The sequence below is a fragment of the Colletotrichum spaethianum genome (genome assembly GCF_022836535.1).
Source record: "Colletotrichum spaethianum MAFF 239500 DNA, contig36, whole genome shotgun sequence".
NCBI lineage: Eukaryota > Fungi > Ascomycota > Sordariomycetes > Glomerellales > Glomerellaceae > Colletotrichum > Colletotrichum spaethianum.
Window position 1 is genome coordinate 429,955 of NW_026054806.1, and position 15,489 is coordinate 445,443.

Here is a 15,489-nt window from a genome sequence, read left to right on the forward strand (position 1 = left end):
CCCCAACCGTGGTACCTCTTACCGCATTTCTGAGACCGCATCGGCCACCATCCCGCACGCCGCCCTTGTCTCTTCCCATACAATCCGGGGCCTCGTGACACCCAATTCTTACACACATCAATTTCCCCCCATTTCTCACCGATCCCACGACGCCGCCACGACCGCAACGCAGCCATATCTCCGCTTCCGCTTCTGCTTCTCGACCTCACTACAAAACCGGTATTGGCCAGAGTAGGTGTCGCATCTACTCGCCTAGTAACCGATAATCCTCGTCCCGGCAAAGTCAATTGACGGCATCAAGCGTCCTGTGTTTGTCACCTAAACAATCGCCACAAGCAGCCCCCACGGAAGCAGTTCGACCATGACATCCCCGACGAGTCAACGCCGTCCTCGCGGCTCAAGCGAGGACCACGGCGCCGGCGTTTTCGACGATGCCAAAACCTACTACACTTCGGAAGAGCGTCACATCAACCGTGCTGGTCCTCGAACCCGAACTTACTCTCAGGTATGATAACGCTGTCGACCTCCCATCCCTGACCGCTTGTCACCTTCCATCCTACTTGGAGCAAGGATGGGCTGACTCGACTCTAGAACAGCTTGTTCCAGCAATTTGAGCGCATGGGACTTCGCGAACCCTTCCGGCGAGGCAGTCACGGTCAGCACAACCCCTGAACATGATATTGTGGGCTTTGGAGCATCTGGCTTGCTAACTCCGCAATCTTCAGATGAATCCACGATTCCTCACAACCGAAAGTTCCTCATCCAGGTAGACGAAACGCTGAAGAGCCTGCAGGCCCAGGAAGATACCGATGGGAACATGCAGATTACCATTGAGGACAATGGACCAAAAGTATGTACATGCCGGCTGATCCTAGGACTGGAATCGAAGCTGACATGGTGCCTATCCAGGTGTGGTCCTTGAGGACTGCCGCATCCGCAGGCCACAACCGCTTCGATGTCCGAGGCACATACATGCTCTCGAACTTGTTGCAGGAGCTCTCGTTGGCTAAGGAGTACGGCCGCAAGCAGATTATTCTTGACGAAGGTCGATTGAACGAGAATCCTGTCAACAGGCTGTCGAGACTTATTCGCGACCACTTTTGGGAAGGATTGACGAGAAGAATTGACGCTTCGTCTGTGGAGATCGCGGCCAAAGACCCCAAGGACTGGACCGACGACCCTCGCCCTCGTATCTATGTTCCTGCCGGGGCCCCGGAGCAGCTGGAGTTCTATACCAAAGTCGCCAAGGATAGACCAGAGATCCGTTTGGATGTGCAGAAGCTCCCCGAGGTCATTACGCCTGAGCTGGTTCGCGACATGAACTCTAAGCCAGGTCTCCTCGCCGTTGAGATGGAGAAGATCAAGGATCCCAAGACCGGTGAGGACACGCTGAGGGGTCTTCCCTTTGTTGTGCCCGGAGGTCGTTTCAATGAACTTTATGGTTGGGATAGCTACATGGAGTCGTTGGGCCTTCTTGTTAACGACAAAGTCCATCTCGCCAAGTCCATGGTGCAGAACTTTTGCTTTTGCATTCGACACTACGGCAAGATCCTGAACGCTACCCGCTCTTATTACTTGTGCCGTTCTCAGCCCCCCTTCCTTACGGACATGGCCCTCCGTGTCTACGAGAAGATCAAGCATGAGCCTGACGCCAAGGAGTTCCTCCGAACATCCATGCTCGCCGCCATTAAGGAGTATCACAGTGTCTGGGTCGCCGAGCCTCGTTTGGACCCTGTGACTGGTCTCTCGAGATACCGACCTGAAGGGTTGGGTGTCCCCCCCGAGACGGAGGCGGGTCACTTCGTCCACGTTCTCGAGCCTTACGCCGAGAAGCATGGCATCACCTGGCAAGAATTTGTGCAAGCCTACAACAGCGGTAAGATCAAGGAGCCTGAGTTGGATGAGTACTTCCTGCACGACCGAGCCGTGCGTGAGTCGGGCCACGACACATCATACCGACTTGAAAAGGTCTGCGCCAACCTGGCAACAATTGATTTGAACTCGCTCTTGTTCAAGTACGAGACCGATATCGCCCGTACCATCCGGAACGTATTCAACGACAAGCTGGTGATTCCAGCCGAGTTTGCCGTCGGACCGCTCAAGGCTGGCGAAGTGGTGACGTCGGCCATTTGGGACCGTCGGGCGAAGCGCAGAAAGCTGGCCATTGACAAGTACCTCTGGAATGAGCAGGAAGGCATGTACTTTGACTACAACACCGTCGAGAAGGAGCAGTGTACGTACGAAAGTTGCACGACCTTCTGGGCCCTGTGGGCCGGCGTAGCCTCGCCCAAGCAAGCGGCGACAATGGTACAGAAGGCTCTGCCCAAGTTTGAAGCTGTTGGCGGCCTCCTGTCGGGCACAGAAGAATCCCGTGGCGTGGTCGGCCTGGAGAGGCCCAACCGTCAATGGGATTACCCTTATGGCTGGGCACCCCAGCAGATGCTTGCCTGGACTGGACTTGTGCGATACAGCTTCACCGACGAGGCCGAGCGACTGGCCTACAAGTGGCTCTTCATGATCACCAAGGCCTTTGTCGATTTCAATGGCGTAGTTGTTGAGAAGTACGACGTGACCCGGCCTATCGACCCCCACAGGGTCGACGCAGAGTATGGCAACCAGGGGCTCGACTTCAAGGGCGTCGCCAAAGAAGGGTGAGTTCTCCGACGACACGATGCGCTGGCGTGATCAGTGTGCTAACAGAAAGCAGATTCGGATGGGTCAACGCAAGCTATGTCTACGGCCTGCAAATTGTCAATGCCCACATGCGGCGTGCTCTGGGTACACTCACCCCGTACGAGACCTTCCACGACGCGATTGAGCAGAACAACGAGAAGCACTTGGCCGAACTTTCCTGAGTGCATATCTGGTGGAGAGGTGGTGGCATTCGTGCAACGGGCGTTACGAAAGTGGTGCAAACAGTACAATTGCCTGTGACGGGATGTTGGGCAGGGAATCGTTTGACATGGAGAGGGGTTCGCTTTTGTTTTCGTGTCTTGCCGCGGCATCTCGGATATTGGAGGTTGCAACAGGAGTTGGTGACGGACTGACGTGGATTGTGTATGCATGGTAATTCGGCTTGGTTGTATGAAGGTACGGCTGAATGGCGGGCAGGGTCTGGAAGACTGCTGAAAAGAGGTTAGAGCGGCTGCGAAGCCAGACCAGATATCCACCCAATGCGATCAATCATGGAGAAGTGTAATTTGATAAGTTGGAGAAATGGGATGGATCGAGGGGGCACACAGAAGCCCGGCACGTGTCGATCGGGCAAGTTCCGTGCAGCTTCAAGGCTCGTCGAGCTTGATTGAGCTTCAAGGGGGGTGGCCACACAGGGCATGTGACTGACATGAGGACATTCGGAGCGTGAGACGGTAGGGTGATTCCGGGGACAATGCTCGCGTAGGCGGCTGGAGTCGGACGAAACGTACAGTGTGAGGCCGAGGTATCTTGGTTGGAGAGAGAGAGAGAGAGAGAGAGAAAAAAGCTGAGGCCAGAATGTGTGACGCACGCCAGGAAAGCGTGATCAGCCTCTGGATTGCGCCGGCGCCAATGGCCGACTCAGGCACAACGAGTCTTCACATGCTCGACGGCCGCTACCCCGCAGGGGTTTTGGTTCGGAGCAGAAGCTCTCACTCAGGCGGTGGTGTCTGGGCCAGACGACGCTTCGTTTTGCACCTCGACCAGACGTATGCCTGATTTGCTTTGCAAGTTGAAAATCAGGAGCAACTTCGTGTTAGCATCTAGTGACGGAACCACCAAGCACATAGTCGCCGAGATGGCGTTGCAGAATCTCGGGGTCGGCAGACGTCGGAGTCGTCAGCGTGCAATTGCAGATTATTTCCCATGGCCCGGCTGCACAGCTGCACCGCTTGCCCCAGATTCGTCTCCTCTTTCTCTCCCCCAGGGCCCAGCAACAGGTACCGACCGCAGCGGGAGGGCCATGGCATGGCGGGGCACGGCGGGGGAGATGCAAGGAGCTTCGGCAACTCGGCCAATGACGGCAATGGGGAAGACCAGCTGCGGTTTCGCCCCAATCCGTCTGCCCCTTTGAGCCGAATCCAGACACCACCAGGCCGACCTCACGTCACCTCTTTCTCACACGGGTGCGTGTGTGCGTGTGTCTCTCTCCCGCGCTACCTTGGCCCGGGGAGGACTGGAAGACTGGAGGCGGAGGTTGACACACGCTTGACACCTCGCAACGCCCAAGCATTCCATTCCGTCCCCCCCACCAGCAGACAGTGCCGCATTGGGTCATGGACGTGGACGGCCAAGGAACGAAGACAAAAGTATACTGTACTTGGACTGGATCCCCATACCAAGCTATTCTCAGCATCCGAGGTTTGTTTTACCCACGGTCCTAGCCCCCGGCCAAGATCCGTCCTCCATGCCTCAACTCGCTGGGCAAATGAGGAACTGGCAGAGTCACTCACACTGTCCAACAGCTGGCCTGGGCCTAGGTCAGAGGTACTTGCCTCGAAACAGATGTAAGACGATTGGCCCAGGAACGCCTTTTGGCCGAACACTACCGATGGCGGTCATGCCTAGCCAGTGCTTGCTGCTGCTTCTTTATTGTCAAGCCTGCCTCTTCTTCTTCTTTTTTTGCTTGTGACTCTGTCCAAATTGACTTTCTTCTTTCTTCTTCCCCTCCAAGAAATCCTTTCTCCTCTTTGAACTCCGTCCATCATCAATTGAGTTGCGAATAGCATCCTTAGTCTGGTGCTACACGTCTTGTTCCTGGCCTGCCAAGTCTAGAAGTGATTCCGCGCACCACCAATTGTGATAACCCGTCTCGAGGCACCTTCCCGAGCAACCCTCCTTCCTCTCTTTACCTTGAAACAACGGCAACTGTCCGACGTACTACGCCACCAGATCGCCCGTCATGGCTGCCAACAACATGGTCAACCCCGCCGTGGACCCCAACGTCGAAGATGACCTCTTCCAGAAGGAAGTCGAGCAAGTCAAGCAGTGGTGGAGCGAGCCGCGATGGAGAAACACCAAGCGGCCATTCACTGCTGAGCAGATCGTCTCCAAGAGAGGTCACTTGAAGATTGAATACCCGAGTAACACACAGTCCAAGAAGCTGTTCGACATCCTCGAGAAGCGCTTCAAGAACAAGGACGCCAGCTACACCTACGGCTGTCTGGAGCCTACCATGGTCACCCAGATGGCCAAGTACCTCGACACCGTCTACGTATCTGGCTGGCAGTCATCGTCAACGGCTTCCGCCTCGGACGAGCCTGGCCCTGATCTGGCAGATTACCCCTACGTGAGTCATCGGTGGTTTTCCAACTTTCGGTCTGTTACTTACCAGCCTTGCAGACCACAGTCCCTAACAAGGTCGCCCACCTGTTCATGGCCCAGCTTTTCCACGACCGGAAACAGCGGCAGGAGCGCCTGAGCGCCCCGAAAGAGGCCCGGGCCAAGCTCGCCAACGTTGACTACCTCAGACCCATCATCGCCGACGCCGACACCGGCCACGGCGGTCTGACCGCCGTCATGAAGCTGACGAAGCTCTTTATCGAGAAGGGTGCCGCCGGCATCCACATTGAGGACCAGGCCCCTGGCACCAAGAAGTGCGGCCACATGGCCGGAAAGGTCCTCGTCCCTATTCAGGAGCACATCAACCGCCTCGTCGCCATCCGCGCGCAGGCCGACATCATGGGCTCCAACCTCGTCGCCGTCGCCCGCACCGACGCCGAGGCTGCCACCCTCCTCAGCACCAACATCGACCCCCGGGATCACGCATTCATCCTTGGCTCCACGAGCCCTGGCCTCCAGCCTTTGAACGACCTCATGATCGCCGCTGAGATGGCCGGCAAGAACGGTGAGCAGCTCCAGGCCATCGAGGACAACTGGCTCAAGCAGGCCAACCTGAAGCGCTTCGACGAGGCCGTTGTCGATGCCATCAAGGCCAGCCCCCAGCCCAACAAGGACGGGCTGGTCCAGAAGTACCTCTCGGCCGCTAAGGGCAAGAGCAACACCGAGGCTCGCGCGATTGCAAAGGGCATTCTTGGTGCTGACGTCCACTTCGACTGGGATTCCCCGCGCACGCGCGAGGGTTACTATCGCCTTAAGGGCGGCTGCGATTGCGCCATTAACCGTGCCATTGCCTACGCGCCTTACTGCGACGCCATTTGGATGGAGAGCAAGCTGCCCGACTATAAGCAGGCCCAGGAGTTTGCCAAGGGTGTCCACGCCGCCTGGCCTGAACAGAAGTGAGTCACAATGGGTCCTTGCCAAAAAGCAAAACAACCAAAGCTAACACATGAACCCTTTCAGGCTCGCTTACAATCTCTCGCCCTCTTTCAATTGGAAGACGGCGATGCCCCGCGCTGAGCAGGAGACGTACATCCGCCGCCTCGCATCGCTCGGCTACTGCTGGCAATTCATCACGCTTGCAGGCCTGCACACGACGGCGCTCATCAGCGACAAGTTCGCCAAGGCGTACAGCCAACAGGGCATGCGGGCGTACGGCGAGCTCGTGCAAGAGCCTGAGATGGACTCTGGCGTCGATGTCGTCAAGCACCAGAAGTGGAGCGGTGCGACGTACGTCGACGAGCTGCAGAAGATGGTCACCGGCGGTATCAGCAGTACCGCTGCCATGGGCAAGGGTGTGACGGAGGACCAATTCCATTAGTGACACGATAGGAGAGGCGTTAGTTTGTCGGTTGCGTAGCTTGGATGAGACTGTATGTTGGAAATGTATCTAGGCCTTAAGGAATATGGTTGGCAGCACGTCAATGAATTGTCATCTACTTTGCCTACCGGTCACTTGGCGTGACCCTTTGCCGCCCGACACCGTCCGGAACAGAAGCTGACCAGACCCACACCTGAGTTACCGTTCTGGGGCAGTCTCGCTTCGACTCCGGAGAACCGGACAACGGGAAAGAGGGACATGAAATCCGTAAAGGGTCCACAACGAGTTCTTTCTTCAACTTGACGGGAGGCCAGCCCGCAAAAGTCACAGCTGCGACTCGGAACATAGTGAATAACACCCTTGGTGGGAAAAGTGGGCACGGTGGCCGGGCCGTCTCCACTTCCACTTATCCTCATCGACCTCTACCGACAGCAACGCCTTGATGGCTATAACATGCCCGCTTCCCACGTCTGAGTATGCTCCCCGAGAGCCCTTAATTCTAGTTCAAATTTAATGACATCGCCGTAGTATCCGATTATACAGGAGGCGAGGCTTTCGAACTCTGATAAACACTTTGTTCATATCTGGCATCACGCATTGAGACCCATCCCACAACCCCGACAATGACATCCAAATCCTCCCCCATCGTCATCGTCGGTGCTGGCGTCTTCGGTCTGAGCCTCGCGCACGAGCTTGTGGCCAACCGGGGCTACACCTCCGTCACGGTCCTGGACCGCTTCCTCCCGCCCGTCCCGGACGGCAGCTCCGTCGACGTCTCGCGCATCATCCGCACAGAGTACGCCGACCCGCTCTACTCGTCGCTGGCGACGGACGCCCTCGAGGGGTGGCGGACTTCCAAGGTGTACAAGCCGCACTACCACGAGTCCGGCTTCGTGATGATGGCGAACGAGAAGGAGCGCCCGAGCCCGTATTTCGCAAAGTATCGCCAGTGGAGAGGCGAGGCGAAGGCGGGAGAGACTCCGATGGAGTTCTTTGAGCCGCCCCACGCGGACGCCGAGGTGAAGAGGCTGTACGCGGGCGTGCAGGCGGATCTGCGGGAGTTTGCGGCCACGCACAACACCGCGGGCGGGTGGGCCGATGCGGCGGGCGCGATCCGCGCGCTGGCGGGCAAGTGTACGCTCGCGGGCGTTTCGTTTGTGACGGGCGCCCACGGGACCGTCGTGTCCCTGCAGCGGTCCGGGGGCCGGGTGGCTGGCGTGCGGACGGCGGCGGGGACGACGGTGGAGGCGGAGAGGGTAGTGCTCGCGACGGGCGCGTGGACGAACCGGATCGTTCCCGGCGTGGGCCACGCGGTCGCGGCGTCGGGCCAGCCGGTCGGGTTCATCCGGTTGTCGGACGAGGAGGCGGCGAGGGTGAGGGACATGCCTGTCATGGTTAACATGAGCACGGGCGTGTTCTGCTTCCCACCGACGCCGGGGACGAACCTGCTCAAGGTGGCGAGGCACGGGTTCGGCTACGCGACCGAGTTCGAGGCCGAGGTCGCGGACCGGGACGACAAGGCGAGGAAGGTGTCGAGCCCGCGGTTGGCGGGGAGCAACGCCGCGTCCGGCTTCCTCCCGCGGGACGCGGACGAGGGGCTGCGGGAGGGCGTGAGGCTGTTCTTCCCCGAGTTCGCCGAGAGGGAGTGGGTGTACAGGCGGATGTGCTGGTATACCGACACGCCCGAGGGGGATTTTGTCGTCGACTACCACCCCGATGTTGAGGGGCTGTTTTTCGCGACCGGCGGTGCTGGACAGTCAGTATTCCCCCATTCCCCCGTTTTCATAAGCTGGTTGATACCAGGGTGGAAAGAGTATGCTGACCCCGTAACTACAGCGCCTTCAAGTTCCTGCCCGTTATCGGCACGCACGTCGCGGACTGCTTCGAGCGCAAGGCGTCCACGGCGTTACGGGAGAAGTGGAGGCTGAGAAGGGCCGTTGGCGGCGAGACTACGTTGAAGATGGCGGGGGACGGGAGCCGGGCTGGGCCGGCGCTGCGGAAGCTTTCGCCGCAGGAGCAGGCGAAGCTGTGAGGTGGCAGCAGGTGGTTTGCTTGGAACAAGCGTCCCTTTGTTTCACTACGAGACCTTTGACGGCGTGTATGTTTTCGTGACCTGATTATCGAATCCCATGCTTCTTACCCAGGTACCCTCCTATGCTATGCCAGTTGCGACGCCAAACGCCAACGCTGGAAGCAGGAGTACGACTTTCTTCCTACATGCGCGCTCCGAGTAGCAGTAGGCTGCGTCTTCCGTTTTAGGGTTTCAATACGCGATCTTGAACCGACCGAAGAAACCCCGCACCCTCGAGCGATGCGGTTGTGCCAAGATAGATTTGGTGGCAATGGGTTGTCGCCCTCGTAAAATTCATGGATCAGGTTTCCTAATTAAACTTGCATGCCGAGCCGCCTCTTCGCCATGGACAGATCAGTCCTCATGTCTGGCTTCCCGCTGGGGCCCGAATCGTCATCTTGATGAAAGTTTCCAAACTGGTATCCCGCTTGGGTCTCTGACAGCGTCATTGCCAGGGTGAACTTGCTCGCTCGGTCTGGCGGCAGCTCGTGTAAGGCCAGCCTCGTGCTCAACGGATCTGTATACATCGGCACTGAAATTGTTCACCTAGGGGGGTGAATGTTGACTTGTGCTACTTACCTAAGATGGATCTGTACCTCGGGTAAAGGCTCTTGATACCTGGAACAATGTCGTCTTGAGGCTTCGAAAAGAGCACTGCTTGATCTATTTCAAGGTTGCTGCAGCCACAGCGTGCCGCAAAAGCAGCAGTAAAGATGAAAATGCCGCCGGGTGTCACTCATGAGGAGAGGAACGCGACGAGGCTCACCCATCCTTGAAGCACGGCGCTCATCGGTGTGCTCAGAACAATGGCAGAACTCCTCTTGGCTCGACTTACGGCGAAGGACTACATGTGGACATTCGTGTCGTCATTTATTATGGTGCGAATTCTAATATTGAAGACTTCTTCAGTTAAAACGCCGTTGTTCCTTGCCGTGGAAGCTGGCTACTGGGAAGATGCGAAATGGTCCCTGAACCATGGAGCACACATCAACGACAAATCCACAAGCGACATCACCATACGAAAAACCCAGAAGCAAGGAGTTGACCATCTGCCTTCATTTACTGTTACGTGGCCAGTTTACCGTACTGACAAACATGTGTGGTCATCGAGAATGTGGAGTTCAATGTGGCAAGAGATGGATGATGTATGCCATTTTACTACGCTCTGTCAAACAGACATACGAATTTGCTCATTTTGCCTCCCGTTCGCAAAGTCGGTTTTGCTACTTTTACACAAGTCCAAGATCCTTCTCCACCATGCCCCGGCAAATAGGGTGGTAAAAGTCTCTGTTCTTCTCAAAAGTCTTGGTCGCAAGCTCGCGGTCGACCTTGTTCAGCGAACGGTACATGGGTCTCACAAACTTCATGCGGCCCACGTGGCCCAGCAAGTCGGCGGCACCCTGGTACGCAGAGGAGTCCTCGGCAGCGAGCGCGATCTTGTAGTACGCCGTCTTGAGCTCGGCGTTGCGCGACGAGACGAGGTCGTACGTGGTTCCCAGCAGGCGCGCGCGGTCAGCGGACAGCGGGCTGGGGAACTTCTCAATGCTCTCGAGGAGAACCAGCTTCTGGTTTCCGGAGAAGGAGGCAACGTCCTCGGGGGAAGGTTTGAAGCTCTCGTCCTTCCAGTTCTCGGCGAGCTTGTAGCAGACGTCCGCCAGAGTCGTGTCGAACTCGGGCTTGGGCGGGAGGCCGGGCTGGTAGAACCACTTGTCCCAGTCGATGGAGGCGACCTTGGTCTTGATCTCCTCGTCGCCGAGACCGTTGAAGTAGGCGAGGAAGGTCTCCTTGAACTCGAACGAGTCAAGAGACTTGCGGGACCACTTGGTGAAGTAGTGGGGGATGAACTTGTCAAAGACATCGCGGCCCACGAGACGCTCCAGGTAGTACAAGAAGTGGAAGCCCTTCTCGTAGGGGACGGTGCTGAAGGCGTCATCAGGGTCGATGCCCTTGTGGTTGATAATGAGCTTGGTGAACTCGGAGTCGTTGCCGAAGAGGGCGACGGCGTCCTCTGTATAAGGATTAGTAAGAGGCTCCTTGAGGTGCCATGGGAGCGAAAAGGGGCGAATGCATCAACATACCGAGGGCCTTCCAGCCAATAATGGCAGAAAAGTCGCGCTCCGCATCTCCGTGAACAGCCATGCCGATACGGCGCTCAAGGTACGTAGTCCATCCCTCGTTGAGCCAGCTGGAATAACACTGTCAGCCTACGCCTCATCACTGATGCTCAACCATCATGTCACTTACAAGTGCTCCCAGCTGCAGCTTGTGACCAAGTTACCACTCCAGGAGTGGCTCAGCTCATGCGCAATGACGTCCACATTCTGCTTGTCGCCGCTGATGATGGTCGGCGTAGCAAAGGTGTAGATGGGGTTCTCCATGCCTCCGTAGGGGAAGCTAGGCGGCAGCACCAGCACGTTGTACTGGCCCCAGCGGTAAGGGAAGACGAGCTTCTCGGCCACCTCCATGAACTTCTCCATGTCGTTCTGCAGCTCCCACTGCGACTCCTTTAGTTCGTCAGGACCGGTGGCAACGATGCTTCGCGGACCAATGGGCGCCGTCGCGATGTCTCCGGACGCCAGCGCGAACAAGTACGACGGGATCGGCACCTTCTGTTCGAAGCGGTACACCGTATCGTCGCCCTTCTTCTCGGCCTCACCCTCGACGAGCACACCACTGGCCACGACGGGCAGCGGCGATGCGAGGACAAAGGTGTACGTCGACTTGACGTCGGGAGTGTCCTGGCAGGGGAACAGAGAGCGGGCGTGGATGGCCTGGCATTGCGAGAACATGTACGGGTGCTTCTTGTTGCTCGTCTGCGCGGGCGTGAGCCACTGCAGCGCGGTGCACTTGTCCGTGGTGGCCAGGTCGACGTCGACCTTGACGACTTCGCCCTTGGCGGCACCCTGGGGCACGGAGACGTGCAGCGGCGCGCCATAGGGCTCCACGCGGTCCTTGAGCTCCCAGGTGGAGGCGGCGGCGTTGACCTTGACGCCCGAGATGGAGAGGAAGCTGGAGTCCAGGATGATCTCCTTGCTCTGCTTGTCCGTCAGGGACTCGAGCTCGAGCGTGACGGAGCCCTTGAGCGACTTGTCCTTAAAGTCGATGGTGAAGTTGGCCGTGGTGTGCTTGGTCAACCAGGCGCCATAGTTGGAGAGGGTGTTGGGGTCTCTGTTTCCGGAGGTCGTCGCCATCTTTGCGGTGGTGCTGCCAAAGGCGGCTGCGCGGTTTGGGGGGCTGGTGATGCGGGTAAGGCTTGTTCTGAGCGGAATCGACCCCTTTGAAAGAAGAGATCGCCACATGTGAGATTGTTGACTTTGCGGAGCTCCAGTCTCCAGAATTTGATATCTCGAAATCCTCTCGCGATGTCGTTGGAAGGCACTTGCCACATTTGGACTAGAGGGGTAGCTTCAGCCACGCGAGATGCGGGCATTGTGCAGGCCCAGCCACACCGCACGCCACACTTGCAGACCCCGTTGCCGGCCCGGCTTGGCTCTACTCCACGTCCACGTTAGTTTCAGCGACTGGAAATCCTTTCCAGTGTTCAGCTTTCATCCCAAACGTTCCAAGACCCCCAAGAGTGAAGGCTATCAACCCCTTCATCCAGCCAGTCAGCCAACGTTAGTGCCTGAGCACCTGTTCCACGCATGTCGAGATGCACGCCTCTCCATTTGAGATGCAACCTACGCTTTGATGACGGTCCATCAGCCCAAGTACACATGTAGTTCTGTAAATTCCAGATACAGGAAGCCCAAACCGTCGATAAGCTCACATGAGCTCGGCACGGGGTATCTCCGTGTAGGTGGTGATTCAAGTACAATACCACGCATTACCAGCACACACCTTGACGCCAGACCTGCAGGACGGGACAGCCAACAGCCTGAAACAGTGCTGCCCTCTCTGAGATGGGATCTCCCTGCCTGACGTACGAATCTGGCCCTCCGGGGTATGGGATGTGCAAGCCGTACCTTGTGCCTGCTGGGCGTCCCGACCTCGCCCCTGATCTCTCTGTGTGTCTATCTCCCATCGTTCCCGAGTGGCTGTCATGTCACACCCTTCTCCCCCTCTGTCACAGGAACATACCCACACAGGCGCGCCGAGGAAGATTCCGCAGACCCAAGGACCCGAACACACACATACACACACACACACACACACACACACAAGACGACCGCGCCGTTTCTTCAAGGGTGGAGAAACCGGACGAAAAGTCTCCTTCACCCGGTCCCTGGTCTTGGGGGGGCATGAGCCTGGACCTGAAGGCTCCGTGCCAGGTGGTTCGTTCGATGTCTCGCCTGGCCCAGACCCAGAGGTTTCGAAACCGTCATCGACGGAAATATCTCAGCCTGCAGAGGGGGATGGCCGAGGAAAATGTAGTCATGATGATGATGCTCTTTTCCCAATATTTGCCGGGCATCCAGGCCGTGGCCGTCCCCTCCGCGACCTCGAGCAGCGGGAGCCCGATCGATTCGGGTTCGTCACGTTGCCCGTCATGCGCGCCTGCCTCCTTTCCCTCTTCTCGCCTGGACCCCCGGCTCGATCTCTTGCAACAAATCCTTCACCATCTGCAAGCATCCAAAAGAAGCTTCACGCGACGCTCCGTACGGACATCTCGTGACCGCACCTTTTGAGATGAGGTCTTTTCGGCCTCCTGCCCTTTCTTGACTTCGTCCTTGCCCAGCCCCCAAGCGAACCCGCCCAGAAGCGGTAACTATCCTACTCGACGACGCAGCATGTTGGACAGGGGAGGGGTCTCGCGTCTGCGAATCCGCCGCCGTCGGCTTCAGTACGCTAGTGTACTCCTTCTCGCAGTCACACCGGCGGCGCCGCATGGCGTGAGCTGCGGAGTCGCCCGTTCCAACATCCCCGAGGGTGTGGCAGGCCCCATCGTGGCCCCCTTCCCACCCCCCGGTTCAAAATGATTAGATACGTAGTTTAGAGATATGTGACAGGGCCTGCATCTGCTCGCAGACAGGCGAAATTCCGCAGAAACCTCGTAATCGGTCCCGTGAGGGAAGTTTACCAGGTGGGCACGTGCCGGATCCGGCGAGAGTTGTACACGGTATTCTTGCCTGGGAAAGCAATGGTATGATTTACTCTCAATACCAATGTCGCTTCTTGCAACTATACTTGCAATTATAGACTGAGAAAAACCCCATCCTCAAACCGGACGATATTCTCAGAACGAGAGACGTTACCGAAATTTGACATGAGACACCGAGACTATCGATGTCTGGGGCTTGTATCCGATGACCGCACGCTGCATCGCTTCTCCATCCCAATCTCATCCATCCATCCATCACCGATAATGAACCGGTCGATAATGTATACAGGGCTCCTTGGGGGAGCTTGCCCGACCTCCTTTTTACCCCACATTCGATGGGGGGGCCAGCGCCGTCAAAAGACTTAAGTGTGTCACAGAAACCCACATCCTTCTGGAAGCTTGCGCCCAACCGGAGCGCAAGCAGGATGCAGGGATCCGGCCGTTTCCCGGTGCGAGAGGGGAGGGGCGTTGGAGATTGAAAAAGGGGCTGTAATACCTCTGTTTCCTATAGCGTATATGCCACGCCGCCTAAGATAAGATCTGAGCTATCGCGCTGGGAACGGTCGTCCGGTTTGTGCAACGTTTGCCGATATTTTGTTTTACGAGGTCTCCGTGCTGGGGCTGGTCCCCAAGGGCCTGGGTTGGGCTGTGCAGAGATCCAGGCGAGGGAGCTCTCGTATCTACGCATGAAACAGGCCGGAGGTGTGACCATCAGATTTCGCGCAATGCGCATCAGCCCTGGTGTTCTGTACGAACGAGGGAAGACCACGTCCGCCGGGTAATGGGACAGATTAAGGGCCATCACAGCGCAAAGGCCACTGGGGGCACCGCGGCTTGGAGATCCGGACCCTTGGCTTGTCAGCTCTGACAAACAAACCCGTGGAACACCTGCCAGCAGCTGCGTGCATGGGTGAGGGCCACGATGATTCGCTGACTAGTTGCCTTCTCCAGGCCTCAAAGCCCTAGGGGGGGCACTTGGTTTACCAGGGGAGGATGTTCAGTAGTGATTGAAGGCAGCTGGCGATAACTTTTGTTTAGAGGTGGAATCCGCGGCGAAGATTCGGCTCACGGAGGATGGGCACCTTTCGAGTATGGGACGCTTCTCGCCGTGCTTGATCCGGGTCCAGCCCGCTGCTGCATTGGATGGACCGCGGTTTCGTACCACTGCAGGTGCGTGGCGACCTTGCCCATGGGCCATGGAGGAGGCCCCATGGACAGGCAACACCCAGCAGCAGATGCAACAGCAAATGCAGCCGCGAAGAGCACCGCGCCGGGAGAGCCAAGACCAAGGAACAACACCCCAGCAGCGGCCTGCCGATGGTGCGGCATGGCCAAACCATGAATGGGAGTCGTGGGCCGTGGAGCCCGCTAGATAACATCCGTATAGTGTCCCTCCCAAGATGGAGGGACGCTAACAATTCAAGCTTAGCAGGGAGCTTCGTGCCGGGTCTCGGGCACAACTCGTGGCTCTCGCACTGGTGCTGTACCGGGGCGGCAATTGACCGTGATCGGCCGAGTCCGCCAAGAAAAGAGGGGACGGGCGAAAGGCACGGCGGGATCTTGACCACAGAAAACCCAGATCGGTGCCGACCGCCCAAAGGCCGGGCACGAAAGGGTACGATTCCTGCCCGAACCCGAGAGCTTTGGTCCTGCGGGGAGGTGATCTAGCCTGGCGTGGAGCAACGTCAGTGCCAAAGCGACGAGCGTTGGGTTCCTTGATAGAGATGACAACGGGCACGCACA

General features: G+C 57.7%; 5 protein-coding genes across 5 annotated transcripts; 4 read left to right on the forward strand and 1 right to left on the reverse strand.

Annotated features, from left to right (window-relative positions):
- Nucleotides 1-361: 361 nt before the first annotated feature.
- ColSpa_10592 (neutral trehalase) lies at nt 362-2,855 on the forward strand (the record flags this gene model as incomplete). Its single annotated transcript, XM_049276804.1, has 5 exons — nt 362-505; nt 592-655; nt 726-850; nt 910-2,651; nt 2,708-2,855. The coding sequence occupies 5 exons, from the start codon at nt 362-364 to the stop codon at nt 2,853-2,855; spliced, it is 2,223 nt and encodes a 740-aa protein (XP_049132761.1).
- A 2,021-nt stretch (nt 2,856-4,876) lies between these two features.
- On the forward strand, nt 4,877-6,634 carry ColSpa_10593 (isocitrate lyase; the record flags this gene model as incomplete). The annotated part of the gene is made up of 3 exons (XM_049276805.1): nt 4,877-5,263; nt 5,317-6,212; nt 6,277-6,634. 3 exons carry the CDS (start codon nt 4,877-4,879, stop codon nt 6,632-6,634), a joined length of 1,641 nt encoding a protein of 546 aa, XP_049132762.1.
- A 623-nt stretch (nt 6,635-7,257) lies between these two features.
- ColSpa_10594 (L-pipecolate oxidase) lies at nt 7,258-8,666 on the forward strand (the record flags this gene model as incomplete). The annotated part of the gene is made up of 2 exons (XM_049276806.1): nt 7,258-8,390; nt 8,471-8,666. 2 exons carry the CDS (start codon nt 7,258-7,260, stop codon nt 8,664-8,666), a joined length of 1,329 nt encoding a protein of 442 aa, XP_049132763.1.
- Nucleotides 8,667-9,934: 1,268 nt separating this feature from the next.
- ColSpa_10595 (leucine aminopeptidase 2) lies at nt 9,935-11,896 on the reverse strand (the record flags this gene model as incomplete). The annotated part of the gene is made up of 3 exons (XM_049276807.1): nt 9,935-10,713; nt 10,784-10,890; nt 10,950-11,896. The coding sequence occupies 3 exons, from the start codon at nt 11,894-11,896 to the stop codon at nt 9,935-9,937; spliced, it is 1,833 nt and encodes a 610-aa protein (XP_049132764.1).
- A 3,046-nt stretch (nt 11,897-14,942) lies between these two features.
- ColSpa_10596 (uncharacterized protein) lies at nt 14,943-15,122 on the forward strand (the record flags this gene model as incomplete). Its single annotated transcript, XM_049276808.1, has 1 exon — nt 14,943-15,122. The coding sequence occupies one exon, from the start codon at nt 14,943-14,945 to the stop codon at nt 15,120-15,122; it is 180 nt and encodes a 59-aa protein (XP_049132765.1).
- Nucleotides 15,123-15,489: the final 367 nt, after the last annotated feature.